This window comes from Rhinolophus sinicus, chromosome 3 (assembly GCF_057876585.1).
Source record: "Rhinolophus sinicus isolate RSI-liver-muscle chromosome 3, RSI-T2T, whole genome shotgun sequence".
NCBI classification, from domain to species: Eukaryota; Metazoa; Chordata; class Mammalia; order Chiroptera; family Rhinolophidae; genus Rhinolophus; species Rhinolophus sinicus.
The window spans coordinates 138,696,673-138,721,591 of record NC_142503.1 but is presented as its reverse complement, the minus strand read 5'-3'; the positions used below and the strand labels follow the sequence as shown (position 1 = coordinate 138,721,591).

Genomic DNA, 24,919 nt, shown 5'->3' with positions numbered 1-24,919 from the left:
TCTTCCCCCTCACTAGATCATACATTCTCTGTGTTTCCTTCAAAACCTGCCGTGAGCCTTCAGCACCCAGATGGGCATACAGCAGGCACTCATTAAGTGCTTGCTGGTACATTGTCCACTCAGTTTGCCCTTGCACCAGCTCTCCCTCAGCTCAGAGGCTATGTGGAGGGTGCGGAGGAAAAAACCTTCCCCCACCTCCCATTGGCCTCCTATTCAATTTGATTTCATCCAACCACAGCAAGGCTCTGCTCCTGTGGCGTTTCTGTGCAGTGAGCAAGTACAAGGCGCAGAGAGCTAGATTTTCTGTGCACCCCCTGAGGTGGGTGGAACCGGGTGAGGTGGGTATTTTGTGGCTGGGCTCCTTTCATGAGAAGAGGATCAAGTTCCAGGCTTTGAAGAAGGCCCTGGAGTTTGGGACTTGCCCTAGACCTATTTCATGGGGGAAGGATGGGCGAGTGGAGGGAATGGGGAGACAAATGGGATCCTCGGGGAGCAGGTCCCCTGGACCTCACCATACCCCTCACCCTAGCACTTTCATGACACTGCAGTGCTGTAAGGTGGGTCGGCCACAGCATCAATCAGCATGGCCTTCTTAAAGTTCAACTCTGATCATGTCACTCACTCTACGGCTCACAAACCGTTGATTGGGGCCGGCCCGGTGGCTCAGGTGGTTAGCGCTCCATGTTCCTAACTCCAAAGGCTGCGGTTCGATTCCAACATGGGCCAGAAGGCTCTCAACCACAAGGTTGCCAGTTCAATTTCTCAACTCCCGCAAGGGATGGTGGGCAGCGCCCCCTGCAACTAAGATTGAACATGGCACCTTGAGCTGAGCTGCCGCTTAGCTCCCACATGGCTCAGTTGGTTGGAGTGCATCCTCTCAACCACAAGGTTGCCGGTTCGACTCCCACAAGGGATGGTGGGCTGCGCCCCCTGCAACTAGCAACGGCAACTGGACCTAGAGCTGAGCTGCGCCCTCCACAACTAAGACTGAAAGGACAATAAGTTGAAGCTGAACGGCACCCTCCACAACTAAGATTGAAAAGACAACAACTTGACTTGGTAAAAAGTCCTCGAAGTACACACTGATCCCCCAATAAAGTCCCCTTCCCCAATAAAATCTTTAAAAAACAAAAACAACAACAAAAAAACCGTTGATGGCTCCCCATTGCCTAGAGAATAAGTCTGAATTTAAAGCATGGCCTTTGAGGGTCACAAATATTGGACCCTAATGTGTCTCTCCAGATTTGTTTCTTCACAAAGCCTCCCTTCTCTCTGCCCAACTTTTACCACCCCATGTCCCACTCTCCACTGCCCCCACCCATATCTCCTCCCATACAACTCACTACTCTGACACCAGACCTCCTGCAGACCTGAGCATACCCTGCTTTTTGGCCTCTCCATTCTTGCTCATGCTGTTCTGTCCTCCTCTCACGCCTTTCCCACCTCTTATTAATTATTGAAATCTTATTCATCCTCCAAGACCCAATTCAGATGCCACCTCCTCCATGAGCCTTCTCAGATCCACTCTTTCCCTTCCCAGCTGACATCTGTTTTTCATCTTCTGTGCTTTCTAGCCAGTTATTAGCTCTGGAAACCACAGATGTTTACAAATGTGAAGAATTTGTATTGCTCCTCTGAGAATACCCCTGTTACCACAGGAGGCTCGCACCTCTGAACCTCTGAGAGGTTGGAAGCATTTGGCTCCCCAGATGGACTGTCAGCAACTTCAAGTCTGGGATTTTCTCTCTTAGCGTGTACGCAGTACGTGATCACAACTAAAATGAACTTAGTAGAGTCCACCGAAGAGTGGGGGTGCTGAGTTTGTGTCCTTGGCAGTGGAGTAGGTGGCAGGGGCAAGAAAGGACGTGAGCTGGGTGGGATCCAAACTAAGGCCCTATCCCCCTCTGGAGGGCCTGGCAAGCAGAGAGGAGCAGAGTGAGGGACGTCCTCTACCTGTCCGGGAAGAGGTCCCACAGACACCACTGACCAGATGCCATCCCTGCGCTTGGGCCCAGGCGGCCCTGTGTTCAGATCTCACCCTCAGTTTCATAAAAACACTTTAATCTGTGGGCCAGAAAAGCCGGTTGTGAGGCCCCAGGCAATAGCTCAGGCAGGAAACTCCCACTATACCTAGCTGGGCAGCTGAGCAGGCGAAGCCACCTCACCAGGCCCCCAAGAAAGCCAGCTACCAAGCCAGAGATAGGGATCAGCTGGGTGGGACCCGAGCGTCCTCTAAGCTGTCCTGAGCCCAGGCAGTGCCTGGGCACACCCTCCCTCCACCTGGCCTCTCAGGACGGAGGGCTGGAGGCACTTGCCCTTGACCAACTCTCCTCACCAAGGATTTGGGCAATTATTTTCTTTCTTTACCCTCTAGCTTTGGGAGCCCTGGCCATGGTCCCTGCCTCCCATGAGGTCCCTGCCCACAGTTCCTGGGACTCTGAGCCACGGCACTAAGTGGAGTTAAAAGAGCAGGCACCATCCCCCAAGAGGAGCATCTCTGAGCTAAGACCTCAATAAGCTGAAGATAGTGGGCTTATCCTAAATTTGTGAGGGTCCAGCATCGTCTTCTTGCCACCCCCTGTTCCCGTGGACAGCCTGGTCATTCTGAGCTAGGGGCAGCAGATCACTGACCCAAGGGCCAAAGCCCCTGCTGGTCCCTGCATTTCCAAGATCTGAAGACCTGAGAGTCCATTGATACTAAGAGGCTATGCCTGGGCTCCCCATCCGCTTATCCACCTTAATCTCTTCCCGGGCAGTCCCTGCCACTGCCAAGAGGCATTTAGAGGGTGGAGCTCTGAGTCAGAGTATAAATTCCCAGTCTCACCACCCAGCTGGAGAGCCGCCACGATGCTCAAGAAGCAGATACCTGCCTGGGTCTCCCACTACCTGCCAGACCCATGCCAAGCAGAAAATGACAGACCCTCAGCTACCTGCGCTTCGGAGGTGAGGGAGCAGTGTTGGGTGGGTGGGGCTGGGAGCTGAGGGCAGGAGATAGACTCAGGGAGGCTGGGGGCACTACGGACTCCAGAGACATGGAGCAACTCAGCGGAGGCAGGCCCCACGTAGCACCTGAGGACGTGTTCTAGCCCCATTGGGGCTGGGGTTCCAGGATGGATGGCCCAGCTGTGGCTACCCCTGGGCTTGACAAGATACTGTGGAGTGGCTCCGGGCTATCCTAGGGCCAGGCTTAGCACTGCCAGGGGAGGGTCCACATTTAGCCTAACCTAGCAGTAAGTAGGCATTTATCTTGTCGACCTCCTAAACTGCCATACTGTGTAAGTGTGTGGCATAGTGTCTGGAGAGAATCAGTGACATTGCCAACCTGTCACTATCAGCCAGGAAGCCTCTCACCTGGGTCTGTGGTCAACACTTCTGGGTCTCTCTAACTCCTCTCAGCCTTGCAGAAAGACCCCAGGTTCATGGTTAGGTTGCCAGGGCTCTGGACTAGCTTGGCCCCAGCTTTCCCATCAGCTCTCACTCTTCTAATTTGCTATAGACACGCCATAGCCAGGGCTGTCAGCAACGTACTCCTCATTCCGCTCATGCTAAGTCACTGAATGAATGATGCCCTGAATGTGTTTTGTCTCTTTGGGGTGGGAGACAGAGACCCTGCTCAGTCTCCAAGGAGTCTAGGAGGGGAGCTCCGTGCTGCATAGGCTGGTGCCCCGCTGCTCTGGCCAGGATAGCCATGGCCTTCAGGGCTGTGCCCATGTGGACACTTTACTTAGCAGCTAAATAACCCCTCAGAGGCTCAGACATGTGCATCTCCTGTGGTAACAGGGGTATCATAGGAGGATCAATATAAAGCCTTCACATTTGTAAACATCTATGGTTTCCAGAATTAATAAGTGGCTAGTGAGCACAGAAGAGGAAAAATGAATGTCAGCTGGGAAAGGGAAGAGTGGATCTGAGAAGGCTTCATGGAGGAGGTGGTCCTTCTCCTTGTTCCTTCCCCTCCAGTCTTACTGAGCCTCCAGGATCCCAGGCCGGGAGAGACCTCCACAGAAGGGACAGAGCTTACCTGGAAGTGGGGAGTAAAGCAACTGAAAACTGTGTCTGTCCCCCTCAGGTCCTGGAGGGTTGGAGCTGTGACTTTTTGCCCTGACCCCTCACCTAGCCTGGGTGATAAAAAGGAAAACAGCCATAGTAGCTCCTTGCAGGTGACTCCTGGTCTGGGATGTTGCTCAGACTCAGACGAGCTGGGAAATGTTCTGCTGTCCAATAACGTCCTGCTCCAATGGTCTCCTTTTAGCAAAGGTCCATGTATGCTATCACTGGGCTATCACCGGGCTGGGGTGAGCTCTGACATAGGTGTTGCAAGGAACTGTTGGATCCACCCAGATCTCTGGGAAGGAGGAGGTGGCATCACCAGCCAGGCCTGCTCTGAGAAGCTTTGGGGAGGGGAGTTCCCACAGGCTCCCTGGGAGCTGTCTTCCCCTCTTTAGTAGCTCAGACCTTGTAGGCTGGTTTTTTAGGGTATGCCTAACCCACGGATGGACATCACACCCAGCACTTCTGACTCTCCTCCCTACTCCTAGCTTCACCTCGGAGTCCGATCCTAAGAGACTATCTGTAACTAAATATTCTTCTGACTGATTTATAGTGATAAATTCTTAGGGTGTAGGGAGAGTCCTGAATTGACAGCTGAGGGTTTTGCTTTTGTCTCTGCTGTGTACTAGTCTAGGGCATGACCTAGATCAAGATTTTAGCTGATTTGGTTAACTCGTGGTGAAGGCCAGCCTCCACATAGTTGGAAAGCATGCTGCCCTTCAGTCAGGGAGACCGACACCTGAGTCCTGCCACTTCTGGGCTGTGTGACCCTGTGTGAGATGCAGTCTCTCTAAACTCAGTCTTCTCTGCAAAGCAGGCATAATAGGACCTTCCTCAGAGCATAGGTGGAAGGCTAGATGAGAACAGATGCAATGTGCCCAGTTTGCAGACAGGACCTGGCTTACTAGAGGAGGGTAATGAATTGTGTTCTCCAACTTCCCTCCCAAAAGTCCTATCTATAAAGTGAGGGGTTGGGGAAGGGTAATATTGGATTGCATCATAGCTAATCCTCAGAGTCAAGGGGCTACATCTTTTCCATATGAGCTGGCAAGAGCTCCCTGTCCTGAGGGGGTCTCCAGTGAAATGGAGTCCTGGCAAGATCAGCCCTAAGGACCAGTGCTGGGGAGGAGGCTAGAGTCATGTGTATCGGCTGCCTGAGAAGTGGTGTCCCAGACAACTGCTCTCCAGCTGTCCTCCACACACAGCTGTACTTGTTGTTAAAGTGTCTAGGTGCCCTTCTGTACTGGAGCCTGGAGTTCCAGCACCCACAGTGCTCCCTGTTCCTCCCCCCAGGGTCCCCCAGCGCCCCCATGAACTGCAGGATTCATGCCTGTCCCTGCTCCAGAGCTGCAGCCCAGCTGGCACGGAGCCTGACCATGCCTGTCGTTAGATACTTCAGCTTTCACCCTGATACCCAGACAGAGCGTCCTGTGCTAAGAAAAAGTCCCTGACGTTTTTACCCTTAGCACACCGGAAGCTACCCCATAAACTTGGGTTCCATAATCTTGCCGGTTTCTGGTTCCAGTTCTCATCGGCAGTCTCAGCCATGGTGCTTTGTTCTTTTGCATCTTTCTACTGTGTATCAATTACTGCTGGGGTCATGAATTTTTGCTTATCTCTAGCATGACTCCAACTGAGCATATTCTATCCAGAGCAAAATATGTACATTCATTTTAAACCAAGAAGGTAATTTTTCACAGACCTGGTTCCTGGAATCATCTGGGCCCAAGACCCAAGTCGCACGTCCCCGCAGCTTTCCTTTCTCCAGGCATGGCCCTCTGGGCTATCTCTCAAACCTGCCAGGCTCTCTCTCCCTGCTGGGAGATATAAGAGAACTTGGTAGAGAGCTTTGAAATTGGGTCTGTGTTGCAAATGCCTGGCCTAGAAGGTGTGCTCTGGGGTTCAAGGTACACCCCAAGGAGCCCTCTGTGGCTGTGAGAGATGGGAACTTCTCCCAGAACCCTTCCAGCTCTGATATGCTCTGGCTGGTTAAAAAAGAGAGAGATCGTGGAATGAGTCCATAGCATGCTGCAAGTGGAAAGATAGCCAGAGTATGGGGGTTATTTTGGGGCTTTGGGGAAATTCAGGGTAAAAAGAAGAATCCATCAGGAAAATAGATTTTACTAAGAGCAAAAGACGAAGGAAGAAGAGAGGTGGGCAAGCAGCACCTCTCTCTATGCCCGTTGAGGCCATGTTCAAGTGAGGTGACCGTAAAGTTGTGGTTCTGAGCACGGGCTTAAGAATTAGAATTTGATTCAAATTAGGATTCCTCTGATTCCAGTGGAATACCTGGGGTCAAAGAACTTAGGCTCAGATTCTCCATCTGTAAAGTAAGGCTAATAAGCACTGTTTCATTGGGCATTGTAAGGTTTGAGCAAGATAAAATGTAAAAGAGGGTCTATGCACAACACTTAGCCTATGGCAAACACTCAGCGGGTGGTAGCTGATGTGGTTATTGTTGCTGAGTTGGAGTAGACAGAAATGGTCGACCTCATTAGAAGGTATTAGGGTTAGATGTCAGCAAAGAGCTTTACCTGGAGGGCTGGGAGACCTCAAGTGAGTTCCTGCAGAAAGCTGTGAAGGCTCATTCCCTTCCAGTGAAGATACAAGAGAACCGGGCAGAGCTAAGGGCAGCCTCTCCTAGAGGCAGGAGAAAGGCTGTGATGACCAGAAGGACCATGGCCCTGGGTTCAGAGCACTTCAACACTCTGAAATGTCTCTAAAGGCTGACCCCTGCCTGGCTGAGGCCTTGGGCGGCTCCCCTCTTGGAGCCCTCTAGATGCCCTCTGAGAAAGTGGGCCAACAGGAACAGGCTTTGCCAGAACTGCTGTCCCAGGTGAAAGCGGACTCCTCCTTCCTCACCAGATCAGACCAGGACACTGCTCTGCCCAGGTGGGGAATGAGAAGTGAGGAGCCTGCTCTGCTCAGGGCCAGTCCGGCCAAAGGCCACAGCCATATTTCCAGAACCAGAGGAGATGTGGTTTGGGTGGTCTTTGGCCCAAGTTACAAGGCTCAAAAAAGAATCCTGTTAGAGCAAGTTACTGACCATGAAGATATTCAATATTTCAGAGTTAATTTTACAGAAGGAATCCTGAGACTATGTATGCCAGTCAGTTTGGCTTTTGTTCTGATTTTCAGGCAGCTGTTGGGGAGAGAGGAGGAAAAGACCCTAAAATTGACTTACATACTCTGGTATCTATCTCAGGGACTAAGTAACAGCCTTCCCAACAATCATTCTATTGTTGCTGATTAGAATTAAGCCCCAGGAGAGGCTGGAAGGACAGACATCAAAATGATAACAGTTCTCACGACAAGTAAAAAAAAAAATTGTAACCATGCGTGGTGATGGATGCTAACTAAATTTATAGTGGTGATTAATCACTATATGTATATATCAAATCATGTTGTACACCTAAAACTACTACAATGTTATATGTCAATTATATCACAATTCTTTTTTTAAAAGATAGTAACACCTTTATTATAAAGGGTTTATGAGGATCAGAAACTAAGAAAAGTATCTGACAAATAGAAACTATTCAATAGATGCTAACTATTACCAATATTATCTCTGATAATAGCCCAGGCAGATGAGCGATCTGTGGACAGTCTGAGTTGAAAATAAAAATAATTATAACATTTAGAAAACAAACAAACAAAAAGATAATAGTGATCATCTTTGCGTGGTAAGGTTATGGGGACTCTTTTTTTCTTCATCCTTTTATGTTTTTCCCCAAACCCCAATATTATTTTAAATAGAGAAGAATTGTATCCTCTTTAAAAGGTACACAGTGATTTAGCAACACAGAGTGGACTGTGTAGAGTGTAAAGCTTCTCGTTTGGAGGCCTCTATAAATATAGTCATTTGGTGGGTTGGAGGAGCTCTGCTGTGGGCATGAGCTGGGAGCGGGGGTGAAAGATTCATCTCGGCCTGGGTAATACTCTCAGGGAAGGGACTTCAAGTCCCGAGATCCAAACAGGAAATACATGAACAGAACAGGCCTGCCGCTGTCGCTATTGCAGCGTGTGCTGGCTGAGAGTGGGGCAAGGAGAAAACCCCTCGCCTCCGTGCCTGCGGTCTCCCGGGGCCCAGACAGTCCTCCAGGGCCCGGAAACATGGAATGCCTGTGGGGAAGACTTCCTGAGTCCAGGCACGGGGAGCCTGTGGCCTGCCTGAGCGGCTCTCCCCGTCGAGGCCACCTGCCATCACTGCCTGGATAGTGAGTCCACTGTCCTCTCAATCCACAGGAAGGGTTATCTCCGTGCCACCTGCTGACAGTGAGGGTCATCCGAATGAAAAACGTCCGACAGGCTGATATAGGTGAGTATCTTCCTTTCATTTCCCTCCTTCTCTGCCTAGAGGGCCTGGATGGAGACAGGCCCTGGCTGGAGAAATGGTGGGGTGTGTGTGTGTTCTACACTCAGGTTGTATTGCAGACTTTGGGGTTTATATCAGCCTTCCAGGCCCTTCCTACAAGCTATAACCTTGGCACTACTAGCCCCTGTGTTCTGCCTGCATCTAAGAGAACTATTTACCTCACTCTCTCCCCCGACTGCCCCCTCCCTAGTTTCCAGGAGTCCCAGCTTCTCCCACAGTGGGCACTCCTTGCTCCTGCATGAGTTTAGAGGGGCTATTCAGGGTGAAGGGGAAGGAGAGGCCCTTAGGCATCGGAGAGCCAATGGTCAGCCTAGTATCAGCGCTCCTTCTCGGGACATGGATCCCATACTGGGTTCTAGGGTCCATGCCAGAAACCCCACTATGCAGTTTGACGCACCAGGGCTGTTTGTGCAATGTTTTCTTGCCACCTTACCTTCATCTTCCTCCCAGCCCCTGCGGCATTCCTCAGCCATGGGGGCCCAGGGAAGCCTCTGGCTTCAGGAAGAAGTGATGGCATCTACGTGGGCAGGATGCTCCCCTCACGCCTCTCTTTGGGGAAGCATTTCAAGAGATCGGGAGACAAAAAGCTCCTCCCTATGCTGCTGTCATCTCCCCCCATTCCAGAGAGGAAGCATGAACCCCAAGGAGGAGAAAGTTTGGGGCCAAGGCCCCACCGATGAGGGGATATCCGTACTCAGGAATGGTCCAAGGGCCACCAGCATTCCCCAAAGCTCTGTTATACCCCCACCACCCTGGGATTCAACTCATAGGGGTAGAGAATGCACACAGCCATGATACCAACAGTACGTTTTAACAAGGGGAGACGTCTCTGCCCAAAGCAGTAGTTATAGAATAGTCATAGAAGATGGCATTCTAATCTTGTCACTACAGCGTTTGGACACTACAGCATTTAGATGCAGAGGAAGACACTGCAAACAGAATAGCTAAGGAAGGCTGCGCTGGGGGTCTGAGGTCGGAGAGAGGCAGGGTGTGAGCATCCAGAGGCCCAGGGAGCCCAATCCGGGAAGGGGCCCTCCTAAAGGAGAGACAGGAACGCATGGCCAGAGCACCTGCTGGGGGCCAGTCATCCAAACACCAAGTGATCTGCCAACAACCTGAGGGGAGTGCTGTGAGGTCCTTTTGCACATGCCGGTTAATGAAAGCAGTCTTTGATCCCAGGTCTGGGGAGCTGAGGAGTAGAGGGGACAAGCCAGGAGAAGGAGGCTGGGGCCAAAACTGGAGGGCAGGGAAGCCAGGCAGAGGAGAAATCAGGACCTAAGTGATGGGGCACCTGAGTTCTTCAGGAGGCGATTGGAAGACTTCCCCAGGGCTCCTATGCAGATTGTGCTGAAGCTTAGGTGGGGAGAGGCTGAGAAACTTGCTGGGAAGCTGTCACTGTAATGCAGGGATGAACGCAGAGGGTGGAAGAGGGAGGGTGCTGGAGCCCCAGAGAAAGCACAGGGATCAGGCAGGATTCAGACCGAGTGCCCTGGAAGGTGAGTGTACAGAGCCCATGGCAGTAGGCACAGTTCCAGCCATCACCCAGCTTGGGTCTGGTTCTGCCAGGAGGCCAGCAGGGGGCTAGGGATTGCTCTTCTGGCTTCTGGGGCTTTCCAGACCACCAGTGAGTTATCTGAGGAGTCTGGAAGTGTCCCGCAGGCATGGGACCTGGCTGCCTCTTTCACCTTTTTTGCCCATGCCACAGTGGGTCACTCAGACACTTCATCCCACTCCCCTCAGGGACAGCCATAGCTCCACACACCCACTGGGGCACTCACCTGCCCCACTTCTCTCAAGGTGTGTCTGTCTCAGCCCTGTGGGTCCTCCTGGCTGAACACGCTCATAGCGTGCGTCTACCTGCATGCGTAGACCTTCCCACTGTCCAGGGCCCTCTGTCCTCACCCTGCCATATCCATCACCAGAGGTCGGGGACAGGGGAGCAGAGTAACTGGCTGAGGTCTGGCTCCACCACCTCCTCTTCCCCTTCTCCTTTCCCACATGTCCCCTGTACACAGGCTGCCTTTTGGGTGTACCTGGTCACCTTTAAGCACCTCTTGTTTCTTTTTTCTTCATCTTCCCTGAGGAACAGGGTTGGGGAGCATGCATGGTGTTTGGGGGTGCCAGCCCAGACACGTTGTGTCTGGACTCCTTGTTTGTCACTGGCTGGGCTTGTGGCTGCCTTGCCTGGTGAGGTTTGAGATTATCCTGAGGCCTTCCAGGTCCTGGGTTACCCTTGCCCAGAATGTTCCTTTCTAGCTTGGCTCAAAAACACACTGCTCTCTGGTTTAGCCTCTAACGTGTGTCTGAGTTTCCAAGAGTTCAAGGAGCCTGAAAGGAGTGAGATTCAGGGATGACCTTCCTCATCAAGGAAGGTGTCACCCAGACCTGGGCCAGGATTGGGAAGGAGTTGGCCCAGAAACCTCACAGCTGTCAATAGTTCTTATTCCTCTTGGGAAAACAAATTAAAATGCAAACCAGCACCCAAGGGAGTATGAGGCAGTTGTCTACAGAGGTATTAGGAAGACAGAGTTCTCAACATCTGTAGGCATCACTGAGTCATCTTTGCTACCCGCATTCCAGGAAAGGAGACATGTCATTCATACGACCACGCTCTGTCACTCCACAAGGAACAAGGATTAGAACCCATCTATGCCAAGGGAATCCTCTGCAGTCCCTGGAATTCTTAGAATTGGGTCACCATTGCTTAACCATTCTTCAGTGCCAGACCACAGTGACTATCCTACAGTCAGAGATCCTTACAGTTAGCTAATGACTCCTGCCACAGATTTCCGTCTCGGCCTAGCCAGATTTCCTCCGTCATCCCTCCCTCCCCAGGATTACCTCCCCTCCTTTGGGCTGCCCTCTCCTTCTTTCCAACTGGTGGGGGAGGAGGCAGGAACAGCTCTCTGCAAAAAGACTGAAAAACAAATTAACATTTGAAGTGTGGGTGTCTGATCAACCCTGTCTCTTCCAGGAGTATTTTTATCTTAACCAGAGGTTTAAGCCTTAGACCAAAAATACTGGGATTTTATTTATTGGGTTTAAAGGGAGGATTTAGGCATGGGTTGATCATAGGAAAGGGATTTTATAGGGAAAGGGGCCTTTACTTGGTCCATTATCTCATGCTAAGCAAATAGGTGTGGAATTGGTGGGGTACCTGCCTTCAGGCTCCTCATGTATAGGAGGCAGACCAAAGGCGAATGTTACAGGAGGAGGGGCCAGTGTCCAGGAAAAGCCATGGGAGAGGTCCAGGAGGACGGAGCAGGTCCCTGGGGAGTCTCCCTATGGGCAGAACCATTAGACATGCCAACTTGCTTACCTGTATGTGCAGTGACTCAGCCCAGAATTTCTGGGATACTGATACAGCCTAATAGCAGGAATTGGGCTTTTCCATTGATTCTTTTACTCAACAAATGTCTACTAAGTGCTGACACACGGTCTCCCGGGCCTGGCAGTGTTCAGGGTACAGTGGAGACACACACTCCGACCTGCTGTTGCAGTGCAGTGTAGCCAGTGCTCCATCAGGAGAAAAAGAGAGGGCTCTAGTCTGAGACGAGCACCTGGCCCAGATGTGGGGGCTCAGGGAAGGCTTCCAGAGGAACTTCCTCCCACACCTTAAGGGGCTAGCCAAGGGAAGGTTGGGGCAAAAGTGGAAGAGCAGGGTATCCTAGGAGGAAAACATGGCAAGACATCATGGCACCCTCTGAGACTGACAAGTGATTGGGTTTCACTACAGTCTCAAGTGCAAGTGTAAGCGCCTGTGTGCGCATGGACGTGTGTGTGTGCGGACATGTGTGTGTGGACATGTGTGTGGACATGTGTGCGTGCATGGACACGTGTGTGCACGTGGACATGTGTGAGCATAGACGTGTGTGTGGACGTGTGTGTGGGTGGACATGTGTGTGTTCATGGACATGTGTGTGGACATGTGTGTGCGAGGACGTGTGTGTGCATGGACATGTGTGCATGGGCGTGTGTGTGCGTGGACGTGTGTGTGTGTGGACCTGTGTGTGCATGTGGATGTGTGTGCGTGGACATGTGTGCACATGGTCATGTGTGTGGATGTGTGTGTGCGTGGACATGTGTGCACGTGGACATGTGTGTGGATGTGTGTGCGTGGACATTGTGTGTAGACGTGTGTGTGCGTGGACGTGTGTGTGCGTGGACGTGTGTGTGCGTGGACGTGTGTGTATTTGGGGGCAGGGCAAGGTGCTTCTGTAGGGATGGTGGAAAGATAAGGCTAAGGACTCCTTCCTGAAAGCAGATGGGAGCCATTAAAGGATCTTAAATTGGGGAGTGACATCGTTAGATTTAAAAAGATACCTCTGGTTTCCCTTGAGAGAAAAGACTAAAGTAGGACAAGATAAAAGGCAGCGCACAAGGGGCAGCAGATATGAAGGTGCCTAAACCAAAGCAGTGGCAGTGCAAGGAGATGTGGATGGGGTGGAGAGCTCAAAAGAGTTAAATCAATTCCATGTGAAGGTCAAGGATGATACTTAGTGTCTGGCCTGGACACCTGAGTTGACGATGAGGAAGAACAGGTTGGACATGGAGGAGATGGTGGAGATGATGAGGTCACTATTTTTGCTATTGATTCTGTTGGGTTTTGGTCATTCTTTGTGTCTGAATTAAGTGATGATTATCCCATGTAAAGGATAGTGACCTTTCACCTTTGTTCAATGGGAGGAGGGCTGTGAATTCCAATTTGTGAAAGGTGAGTCCTCAAAGATTAACCAGTCATCGGGGGTAAAATCAGAAGCTAGGGATATTTGTGATGCCGTCCATGGTTATTAACTCTGATAAAATTCTCAGTGCAGTGGCAATGCATGTAGGAATAAATCAGTCTGGGGATACACCTCTCACAGGATATTATTATAAACAACTGTGACCTAATTGGATCAGTCCTAACAGTACAGAACTCCCACCTCCACATGAGCTTTACCATCTAGAGGACTCTCTGACACTGGAAACTACTGAATTTTCTCCTTTCTACGTATCTGGTGTAGGACCTGGGAATTACCCCAGCAGATTGTCAGGAGAGTGACAAGGGCAGCCATGGCGCCTCTCCCTGCCTCCTCCCAGGTAGAATGGATGCAGGGAGCCAGACTGGGCTGCTTTTTGTTGGATCACTGTGCCTTCTGGTGATCCAACCAGAAGACCTGGGAGGACTTCTTCCACTTTGGGAGGGCCTGCTGGGACCACAGCCTTTGTCGCTTCTCCAGAGCATGTCCAGCATCAGCACATTTGAGTTGTTCATTTCGAATTTAAAAAAAATAAGTATAGGGCTTCAGACATTTTTTGGGTCACGCACCTCATGCTAGGAGACCAGTGCAGGCACCAGTGGGTGCAGTTGAAACATTTAGTTCTATATTGATAGTGGTCCCTGCTCCTAGACCCTGCTGAATAGCTCATTCCTCCCAAGCCTCTTCCCTCTGGGGCTCTCTGGGGTGACTCACAACAGACTGTCCCTTTTAATCCATGCTTCTTCTCATCCCAGAGGAAAAACTGGGCCCTACTTTGGTTTTCCTAATGGCTTGGGCTAATACAAGAGAAACTGGACACTTTGGGACTGGTCCTTCAGATCTTTCCCTGACAGAGGTAACACTGTAGCCATACCTTTGCCTGTAGCCAGATCAGCAGGTATTTGCTCAAAGAACCAGGATGCTTCTGATAAGAGCCAGAGGCCATCTGTGTCCATGAGAAGGGTCAGTGAGACCTGGGTCCCCCTCTGTGAAACCGCTACCCTGCAGTCTGTGACCTTCTCAGGGTTCTGGGACAAAAGTCTCTGGAGAGTGAGACCCATGAGTCAGGAGGGGACGTGAAGGTGATACAAGGACTTGCACTGGAGGTGACTTGCCTGGAGTTCCCTTCTGACTCCACACTCTCTCCTCTCTGGACCTGGGTTGGCACCTCACCCTTCCCTCCCACTCTTGTCTTCATTGGACAGTAAGCCAGACAGACTGCTATGTGAGCCTCTGGCTGCCTACCGCCTCTCATGAGAAACAGAGAACTAGGACCATCTCCAACTGCTTAAACCCAGAGTGGAATGAAAGCTTCAACTTCCAGATCCAGACCCAAGTCAAGGTGAGACGTGAAGCACTGCACCTGTCAGCCCTGCCTGCATTTCCGGCCCCCTTCCTGCCTGCTTGTTCTTCTCCTTGCTTGTGAGTCCTTCTAATGCCCATTTGTTTTTCTTTCTACCTATTCATTGTGATCCTATCGACCTACGTTCCTACTCACCCACTCCTTCCTTCAGCCTCTCTCGTGTTTGTCACTCTCTGAGTTTACTTATCCTTCTACCTTCTTTCCTGTCCCTCTTGTCCTTCTACCTAATTGTTTCTGGAATTGGGTGTCTCCTCCCCCAGTGTATTTCCCACACCTTCCAGAACATACGCCAAGCAGGAGAATATACAGAAGAGAAGAGCCATTCTAGTCACTAGGTCCAAGTCCAGTCTAATTCCTTCCAGAGGGCTTTCTCTAAAATTCTTTTTAGATTGCTTTATTATTTCTAGTTCCTTGGGTATGTGTTCTTTCATTTGTTGATTTATTATTTCACGGTGTTAGTCTTATTCAGATATATGGTGATTCAGGTATATTGAGTTCACATCTCCTGCAGGAGAATTATCCTTTGAGCATCCTGAGTTGGGAGAGCTCAGCAGAGAGCTTCTTAAGACAAACTTGGCCTTATCATGGAGGCATCAACCAGTCTTGGAACACTTGAGACCTAACAGCTCTATCCAGCTTCCTGCTGTCATATTTTAGGGATGTTTATCTATTTCTGGTTCATGATGAGTTCTTTCTATATTTATTGTTTTAAAAATATCTTTTCTATCATACACATGGTTTTGGTGAGAGAGGGGGATCGGTGTAGGCTCAATCTACCATCTTGAAATCAGAATTTGGGCTTCCTTTGTCTAAAGATCTAGGGAGCTGCTGAGTTGGTTCTGGGACACACCTGAATTTCTAGTAATGACAAGGTAAACAGATCTCATTCAGAACCACCTCACGTCCACCAAACAGGGACCGGAGAGGCAAACCCAGACCTCACCCATGTTTCCCGGGATCCTTAGAATAAGAGGCCTCAGAGGTTAATCTATGTCACCTGAGACCATTGACCTCAGAGTTCAGTCAGATGACAGAGTAGCTGCTCAACTCTTGAGGTCCCTAATGCGACCTCATGAGGGGCTGATGAGCCAAAGGATGGCGTTCCACCACCTCACTCCGACCCTATCCAGTATCACAATGCTTATAATCTTTGCCACATCACTCCTCTGCAATGTTAAGATGTTAACTTCCTTGATCTGGGTTTTCTAACACCACAGGGGCTGTCTTCAGCTCCTGAGGCCCCAGTGCTGAACACATTGCATATCCTGGCAGGAGTCTTGCTTGCTCTGCCCTTCTACCTTTCTGCCAAGTAAAATGAAATCCCTCACACTTCACAGGCCCCTGCCAAGCTTGCAAAATTCTCCAGTAAAAGAGTCAGAGCAGAGGTGTAGGGAGGCTTCAGAGAGTTGGAAAGGACTTAGTAGGTACTTTCCTCCCTTCATTCATTTCCCTACCAATATCCCTCACATCTGAGCAGGGATCTTTGTTCCAGCCCCTGTCCCTCAGACTCACCTCCTGGCTGGGACTAGGAACAGATCAATGGGTCAATCAGTCATGGTAACCAGACCTGCCTTCTCCCCTAGAACGTGCTCGAGCTAAGCGTCTGTGATGAAGACACAGCGACACAAGATGACCATCTCTTGACAATTCTCTATGACCTCACCAAGCTCTGCTTCCGAAAGAAAACCCATATGAAGTTCCCACTCAACCCAGAGGTGGGTGCAGCTGCCCAGCCCCTCAGCTTCTGCCTCATAAGGAGCATCTGGTCTTTCCCATGATGCCTTAATAGCCAACTTGGGGGAAGATAACACTGCTGGTTCACAGCCCAGTGCTATTGTGACCTCGTGGGAATTATTTAATTCCTCTGAGCGCTGTTTCCTCATTTATAGAATGATGATGAGAGTACCTACCACATAGGGCTGTTTTGAGACCTAAATGGGAAACCATGATTAAGGCACCCAGCACTGTCCATGGTACAAACTGGAGACGCACTAAGTGTAGCTTCCCTTTTCTCCTTTCCCTCCCTCAGCGGCCTGCTGCTGGGATGGTCCCAGGAGACAGCGGACATAGGAGAGTAAAGGCGGGCAAATCTGCAAACCCGAGAAAGTCAGAGCTGGAAAGGACTGAGAGGTTATAGATTCAATCATTAAACAAATACTTGAAGGCCTACTATGGGCAAGGCACTGTTCCAGGCACTGGGGACACAACAGGGCGTAAGCACCCCTGTCCTCACCTGGCTTATATTTCAGTAGGGAAATTAAGGTCCAGTGAGTAACGACTTGCCTGAAGTTACACAGTAAGAGGTGGGAAGGAACAGGTGAGGGAAGAGGCCCCAACCCTTCAGAGTTGAACTTTCTGGAGGCAATATCTCAGCTCTCCTTTGCTCCTGGCACTGAGCCTTTTGGGAAGGCAGGAGAGCAATTGAAGTAGAGTCTCGAGGATAAACGATGAAAAAGAAATGTTCTGGGACAAAGGGGTTTGCATGCTGGGGCTTGGGGTCAGCTCCATACCCTGGCCCTCCCCTGGAGGTTCAATGATGTCCCTAATGTCAAAGACTTGGGGACAGAGGGAGGTAGAGGGAAAAACAAGAGCCAGGAACAGTTGTCTCCACGCCACGTCAGCAGGACAGCTTCATGGGAAGGTTGGGGCAGGTGCACAGAGGCTCCTGGGCAACTCACAGCTCAAGGCTGCCCTCTTTTCCTCCCCCTGCAGGGCATGGAAGAGCTGGAGGTAGAGTTCCTGCTGGAGGAGAGGTGAGTAGACCCCAGCACCCAATGACTCCCCCAGGGTCCTGACCCCAAGTAGCATTTCAGAGCCTGGTCCACCCTTTTGCTGTCTTTGCCTCTTCTGCTCTCTCCCCTGGCGCTCACCTCAGACTCCTCACTGTGTATCAGAATCCCTGGGAGCTTCTAAATACTGCAGGTGCCTGGGCCCCACTCCACTCAACCCGTTCCACTGACGTCAGTATTGCTTTAAAGTTCTAATACTCTTGGCCAAACTCAACTCCCCTACATTCCTGAGAGTGGCCTCTGGGAAGAATTCCTGCCATCTTAGTGACAGGGACTTGTAGAGACCAGGCTGGAACTATTAGAACAAACTCCCCCAAACCCTGGCCTAGAGCAGAGGCTGTGCCCTCTCCCCATCTGCAGTAAACTCTGGAACCAAGTTGGGGGGAGGCTCTGACCCAACACATGGGGTTATTTCCCATCGTGTTCAACTAGGAAAATGACCCAGGGTCCTAGAGTTCTGACTATATTGGGGACTCAAGTGCAATTGGGTCAGAGCTGGGAGAGGGCAAAGAGAGGAGGGAGGAAGGGAAGGAGCAATGGCGGAGGGCAGCAGGGCTCCTGCCCAGGCGAACAACCCAGCCCCAGGATGGCAGTGCCCCTTGTGATGGGACAGCCGGCTGCTCCCCTCTTCCCCTGGTGGGGCTGAGTCCCCTGGACTTATGACCAGCTGCGGTCAGGGAGGACAAGAAGAATGAGCTAGAACAAGAGGGCTTGTCACATTTCACTTGGAGAGTCCTCTGCCTAGGTGCTCTTGGAACAACAGCAGGTCCTTGGGAAAATGTCATTTTGTTCAACATCATTTCATTATACCTTGATGAGATGCCCTAGGAACATAACTCTTGGTTATATCAATTAACCTGTGGTAAAATTGGTTTCATAACACATCATTTCACCACAATTCCAAGAACCTATCAGCAACATTAAGTGAGGAATTACTGTATGTTAGGTGCCTCGTTTCCCATCAACAGCTGATTGACAAAATCAACTTTGTCCTACACTGAAGAAAATCTGGGCTCTCTTCTTCAGGTCTTGATTTGACAGGCATTTTAGGTGGGGGGGGGCATCTTTGGCTGAATTAGAAAGTGGCTTGCAAAACGAATATCTCAAAATTGGTAATAAGAGTTGACCTGGAGACGCAGTCATCTTGGGCTTAAGTGGACTGCTACGTGTAACCGGGGAAGTCTGTATTCCGGGCTTTATAACACAAGGACGTTTCCTATTCACCGGCCCTCTCTGCCTGGGTCAGAACTGTTTGCTAAATGCATAATTAAATAAAGCACAGAACGGAGAATGGGTCAGTTTCACTACCAGAACTTTCTATCTGCTCTAGATAGCATCCTGGCCTTTTCTTGCAACCTGTTTATTCTCATAACTCTATGCAGTTTCATCTACTTGAACATAAAGAACAGTTATCCATTAAGGAGAAAAGGGGGGAAACTCTTCTACTCCTTATAATCTAAAAGCCTATTTTTTTTTTCCTGGACATTCTATTTAAAATGTATGCCCGTTTTCTCCTTGACCATCTACAAATATAAGGTTTCTTAAGCCAATATTTTCCATGAGGACCAATAAAGCTCTGCTATCTCCTTATGGACCCTACTTAGGCTTTTTGTCTCCTTTGCGAGAAATCGGTCCAGAATGATATAACTGACCAGGAGTTCTCATTTTGTCTTTCAGTCCCTCTCCACCTGAGACCCTCATCACCAATGGCGTGCTGGTGGTAATTGTCCTTCCAGGTTCCGGTAGCTCCAGAGGCCATATGTGGTTGCTGTTCTCAGGGAAACAGACTGTGGGAGAGACCAGGCCCAGCTTGGACCCTGTCCCGGGGCCCATTAGGAGTCAAACTAACTGAAGCCAGCCAAAGGGGGCACAGGCAGGGGTGGGGCAACAGCTGGGCTTCAGCTCCTGTGGAGGAGGTATTAATAGCTGGCACATCAATCACTCTGGCCCAGCATCCCACAGTCCACCATGACGACCCCTCCTCTTGGGAACTGCTCAATAAAAGTACCCACTAGGGGGCAGCTTTCTCCCAGAATCAATCTGGGTCCCATTGTCCCCCAACCCCAACCTCTCTACAAGCACAGGTTCAGTATTTAAAAGATTTTCATAACTCAGCTGTTGGTACAAACATTTCAATCAGATGCATCTAAACCCCAAGATTCAAGATCTCTCCCCCAAAAAATTCATCTTTTGCAGTTTGTGATGAAGGAATTTTACTTGCCTCTGCTTCTTTAGAAGGCTTTTTCAAAGTTATTCACTTTGAAAGCTCAGAGAGGTAGGTTCCCTCAGGTTCCACCCCTGACCTGCAGCTGAGAACATGACCCCTGGTAAATGGTGACTGTACAACCTAGATTTTTCAAAAATCTGATCTCTGAATAAGATGACAGGCTTTGATTAGGTTCAGAAAATGTGGTCGGCACACTCAGGCTTCCCCGGGCCGACCAATGCTGAATTTATCCTCTAGTTCTTTATTTCCCCTCTTGGGCCTGGCAGAGCAGGGTATGGCTTCTGCTCAGAATGTCTCTCTCTTCTTTGTTGCAGGCTCGACAAGTCTCCTACCTGGAGGTTCAAGCAGAATCCAGAAGGCAGAGGAAGAGTGGGAAAGGTGAGTCCTTTGACTGCCTCTTCTTGCTGCCGGGAGGGCAGTGCTGCCCAGCCTGCCAGCACAGCATTAGCTGCTGCAGGGCTGCCCTGGGCTCAGGCAGGGAACCAGGAGCTTAGCGGAGATGCCTCAGGATCACCTCCTCCTCAGGGATTGTGGACCCCTGCCTCCACACCCTGTATCCCCTCCGTGAGGGACATGCTCTTCCAGGCACCCACATGACCCTCGGAGCTTCCCAGTCTTAATAAGCACCCTGGGTCAGGGGCCAGTGGCACAGCACTGCCCATGCTGGTCAGCACTGCACCCCTGCCACACCAGGGGTTCCCTTGATTTGGTGCAGCGGGGTGGGCAGGCACCAACAAGGCCCAGGTCCCCGCTAGCTGCTCCCTTCCTCTAGGCAGATTATAATTCACAGAGTCCTAGCATTTGGTAGCTGGCAGGGACCTAAGAGATCCACAAACACAAGACTCTCCTGGTCCCCATTCCACCCCATCCTACTCATGCAAGGACTCCCAGCCCTGTCCCGAGATTGGGGAGCAGCATGGCTCCACAGACATGGGGGAAGGGGTGGGGAAGAGGCCCCTACGCCCAAACAGAAGATTTGGTTGGTGAGAGCTGCTTTCAGTGCAGTAGCAGGTGACTTCGGGGCACCTTCTGGAGAAGCAGAACGTGGGAGGACTAGTCCAGAGGACTCAGCATCTCAGAGGGCTTTCTGGAGACCCCATTTGTCAGCATCATATACAAACCATGCTAAAAGCAGATTCCTGGGCCGACCCTGTCCTAAAGAATGAGACCCTGGGGAGTTTTAACCAGTGCCCCAGGTGATTCTAAACCCCTGTCCTAGGTACCCCCAGCTACATTTATTACTGGACCAAGATGGGGTTGGGGAGTGAGAGGCTTTCTGGGGGTCTCAGCTCTCTTGTCTCCTCTTCCAGGGAAGGACCTCCTGGTGACAGTGACAGAGTCCTTCGAGCACACGCAGCGCGTCTCACAACACCCGGATCCCTGCCGCCCAAACCCTGCCTGCTTTCACTACCCCAAGTATTTTCAGTCCCAGATGCACGGGGAGATGCCCAGAAGGCAATGGCGCTGTGGGGTACAGGCGGCATAGGGGGATGGCGTGGGGGCCTGGGGCTGGCGGGATGCCAGATGAGCCCCTCACCCCCACTCACAGAGCCACCCATCCTTCCAGCTTTGCTGCTGTGGCATGCACAAGAAGAACGGCCCTGTCTGCCAGCCCCTCAATTGCCTCCCCGATGGCCAGACGGTGACCCTGCCTGTGGTGAGGGCCTGGGTCTGGGAAGGGTCCCCTGAGCAGCTTAGCCTGGGCTCCTGTGGCAGGGAAAAGGGAACATCCTGGGGGGCTCATGGAGGAAGATGACTCATGGGGTCTCTCAGGCAGGATAGAGGAGTCTTGTGGGATAGGAGATGCTGAGCTGCGGTGTGGAGCCAAGGAGAGTGTGTGGAGGCCAAGTTGAGAATGGTTGGGAGGACCATTCCAGAGGAGGGAGTGACAATGGAGCATGTATGTGTGTTTGCGTGTGTGTGTGCATGCTGGCGTGTGTGCATGTGAGCATATGTGTGTACATATGCGTGCTGAGTCAAATCAGGGGGCGGACATTGTGGGGAGTCTGTACTTCTTTGGTTGGGATTGCTTGGCTCTGAATTGTCATCCCTGACAAGCTGTTCATCTTTTGCACCCCAGGGAGAGAACTGTGAATTACACATGAAGTCTACACCCTGGTAAAGTACCCTCTTTGTGTCCATCCCTCTACCCTGTTTGTGTCCATCCCTCTGCTTTATTCATCCTAAGGGGTATGAAGTGGTGTTTCAGTGTGGTTTTGATTTGCGTCTCCCTGATGTCTAATGATGTTGAGCATCTTCTCATGGGTTTATTGGTCATTTGTGTATCTTCTTTGGATAAATGTCTTCAAATCCTTTCCCCATTTTTAAAGTAGGTTATTTGCCTTCTATTTTATGTTGTAAGAGTTCTTTATATATTCTGAATACAATGCTCTTGTCAGATATATGATTTGCAAATATTTTTTTCTATACTGGGGATTGTCTTCACATTCTTGATGGTGTCCTTTGAAGTACAGATGTCTTAAATTTTGGTGAATTCTAATGTATCTATATTTCTTTGTTTTTATTTGTACTTTTAGTGTCATATTTAAGAAACCATTGCCTAATCCAAAGTCATGAAGATTTATTCCTATGTTTTCTTCTAAAAGTTTCGTGATTTAAACTCTCACATTTAGATCTGTGATTGATTTTGAGTTAATTTTTATATCTAGTGTAAAAAAGGGGCCCAATTTCATTCTTTTGCATGTGGATATCCAGTTGTCCCAGCATTATTTGTGGAAAAGATTATTCTTTCTCCGTTGAAGTATCTAGGAATTCTTGTCAAAAATCAAAAATTAAGTGACCATAATTTCCATTTACAATTTGATTGGCACTCTGCCTTTGGAAAAGTTACTTAACCTCTCTAAGTCTGAGCTTTTCTCATCTGTAAACTGAAGCAATACCACAAACACTGACCATCATTCATTGCTTTGTGGATCCAGTGAGACAGGTAACATGTGAAGAACTACTGATCTGTTAGGCAAGTAGGATGCTCCGCAATTATCTACTAATGTTATTATTGTTCTATTATCCATTCCTTGTTAAGGTCAAGGAAAGAGTTATTTCCTCACAGCTGTGTCTGCAGGCTCTTGCTAGACATGGAGGAAATGTGATGGAAGGATTCCCAGATCCTGCCATCAAGGAGATGGGACCTTGTTAGTGACTCAGAGCGCTTACTAACTCAGGTCAGAAATTGTCAAGGTCCATTACCTGGAGTCACTGAGGAGGTGGGGCTTGGAGGGTGCAAGAGGTGTAGGTGGGCAGGAAGCTTCCAGGGAAGGTAAGGACCTATTCAAAGGCTCAGAACCGGAAATGCTCCTGGGCTCTGAGTCAATGGGCCCTTCCAGGAGGTACTGGGAGGTGAGGTCAAACAGATCACGTAAGGTCTGGGATGCCAGCCCAGGAGCCTGGACTTGTTCAGGGCAGGGATGTGATAAAAAGAGAGCAAGCGCGGGTCATGCTGCCGAGGCTCCTGCCCCACCTGCCTTACAGACCTGCGGATGACATGGTGAGATCAGGGTTGTGAATGGTTTTTGTCAATGGCACAAACACACCAGGATGGTGACTATTCTGGGAACAGGAAGAGCTTAAAGAAGAGTGTGAGCTCCACAAGAATAGGGCTGTATTTATCCAGCCCAGAAAAGTGTTTACTGTAAAGCCTTGTCCAGAGGAATTGGCCAGAAATATTTCAGGGCCCCTTTTCACCCATGTCTGGCGTCGGTCTATAGAGGGTGCCTGGGGGAAGCCTTTATGGATCTTGCTGAGGAGGCAGAGGGCTCAATGAGTCCCTAATTTTGTCAAGTACCTGCTCATAATGCACCAGCTAAGGCTTTGGGGCCTTCATATTTGTTATCTCATTAAGTCCTGAAGACAGTGCTGTGAGTTAAGCACGATTAGCCCCATTTTACAGATGAGAGAACAGAGATCCTAAAGCCTCATCTTCTCCGTGGAGGCAGAGTCTACAGGCCCACTCAGCCAATGTCCGCTGTCCCCACAGCCCCCAGACGTTGGATGTGCGGCTGGGCTACAACCTGTGCCAGGAAGAGCTGGAGTTCCTGCAGAAGCGGAAGGTGGTGGTGGCTGAAGCCCTGAAGCAGGTATTGCAGCTGGAGGAGGACCTGCAGATGGATGAGGTGGGTAAGCAGAGGCCAGCCACTTGGCTCAGTGCCTGCTCTGAACTAAGCCTGTCCTTCCAACACCCTGCCCTGCCAGCTGCTCCCAGCCCTTCCCTGCCCAGGGCAGCCTCAGCACTGTCTTTCCTGGTTGCTCTTAGTGTTAAGGTTCCAGGTGAGAGCTGTGTTAGGTGTGATTCAGTTGTGTGTTCACAAGGGGACCCATACTTCCACCCAAAAGGCCCTAGGACCTTCATTCTTCAATTCCCTTCCCCCAAGTACACACAGAGAAAGAGAGAAAGAAAGAAAGAAACAGAGAGAGAGAGAGAGAGAGAGAGAGAGAGAGAGAGAGAGAGAGAGAGAGAGAGAGAAGGGAGGGAGGGAGGGAGAGAGGGAGGGAGGGAGGGAGGGAGGGAGGGAGGGAGGGAGGGAGGGAGGGAGGGAAAAGAACAGCAGGTAGAAGCTGGAGAGAAGCAACTTCCACTCGCAGGGCCAGCTTCTTTCCAGCGAGCAGCCAGTGGTGACTTTGTTGGAGCCCTCTGTCACCTCCCTTGTGTGGACTGCAGCCCATGCCCCCTGGGCAGCAGGGCAGCACTCTGGGTGCCCGCCTTCTGAGGCGGAGCACAGGTATGGACAGAGCCCTTGTGCCTCAGAGGACTGTGCTGGGGCTTTAGCCAACAGGAGGATCCCCACTCAAATGAAAACAGTTAGAGTAAGTATCAGCAAAAAGTCCCCTCCTCCCATCTTTAGGGAAACACACTAAGGGCATCTTAAAGCTATGTCAACCCACAGATGACAACCCTGCTCCTTCCTACATCAAAAATTCACTTCCTCCTGCTCTTACACATATATATGGTATATACTGGGCACATACCATGTACCAGGCCTGGTGTCCTCACATCAAATCCCTCTGCAGAAGATACCAAGTTGCAGCTATTAAAGAATCACACACTAGTTGGGTTCTTGAGCAAGTCACCCAGCTGCCTGGACCCCTGTTTGATCATGTGTTGACTGAGGGCTAAATTAACAGTGCTGAGAACTCTTCCAGCCATGGCTTTCTGATTTACCAAGACTATGTAAGGCTTCAGAGCCCTTTACTGATGGCAACTTCTGGGTTTGGGGCTAAGGTCTAATTCTAGACCTACTGGGTGGCCCGCCACTGTGTGACAGGAGATTTAAGGTCACTCAGTGCCTCACTCTCTGTTCTGTGTAGCCAGCTCTCCCTCCTCTACTTTTCCTTCTTAGCTCCTGTCTGTCATGC

The 24,919-nt window shown here is 50.4% G+C and overlaps 1 protein-coding gene and 1 long non-coding RNA gene across 3 annotated transcripts in view; one reads left to right on the top strand and one right to left on the bottom strand.

The window, feature by feature from the left end:
- PLA2G4E (phospholipase A2 group IVE) overlaps positions 1–24,919 on the top strand; it is a 59,791-nt gene that overhangs the window by 22,290 nt on the left and 12,582 nt on the right. Inside the window, exons 1-11 of one of the 2 annotated variants that reach the window (XM_088797156.1) lie at positions 2,846–2,943; positions 8,299–8,371; positions 14,376–14,512; positions 16,117–16,248; positions 17,246–17,286; positions 19,000–19,042; positions 19,864–19,927; positions 20,860–21,020; positions 21,117–21,206; positions 21,630–21,667; positions 23,544–23,679. In XM_088797156.1, coding sequence (XP_088653282.1) covers positions 2,848–2,943; positions 8,299–8,371; positions 14,376–14,512; positions 16,117–16,248; positions 17,246–17,286; positions 19,000–19,042; positions 19,864–19,927; positions 20,860–21,020; positions 21,117–21,206; positions 21,630–21,667; positions 23,544–23,679 — 1,011 coding nt within the window. In that variant the 5' untranslated portion in view covers positions 2,846–2,847. Of the gene's footprint in view, positions 1–2,845; positions 2,944–8,298; positions 8,372–14,375; positions 14,513–16,116; positions 16,249–17,245; positions 17,287–18,999; positions 19,043–19,863; positions 19,928–20,859; positions 21,021–21,116; positions 21,207–21,629; positions 21,668–23,543; positions 23,680–24,919 lie in introns of those variants that run through there. The other variant, XM_019725422.3, reaches the window with a different exon arrangement.
- LOC141570597 (uncharacterized) overlaps positions 1–24,919 on the bottom strand; it is a 53,480-nt gene that overhangs the window by 22,857 nt on the left and 5,704 nt on the right. The window lies entirely within an intron of this gene.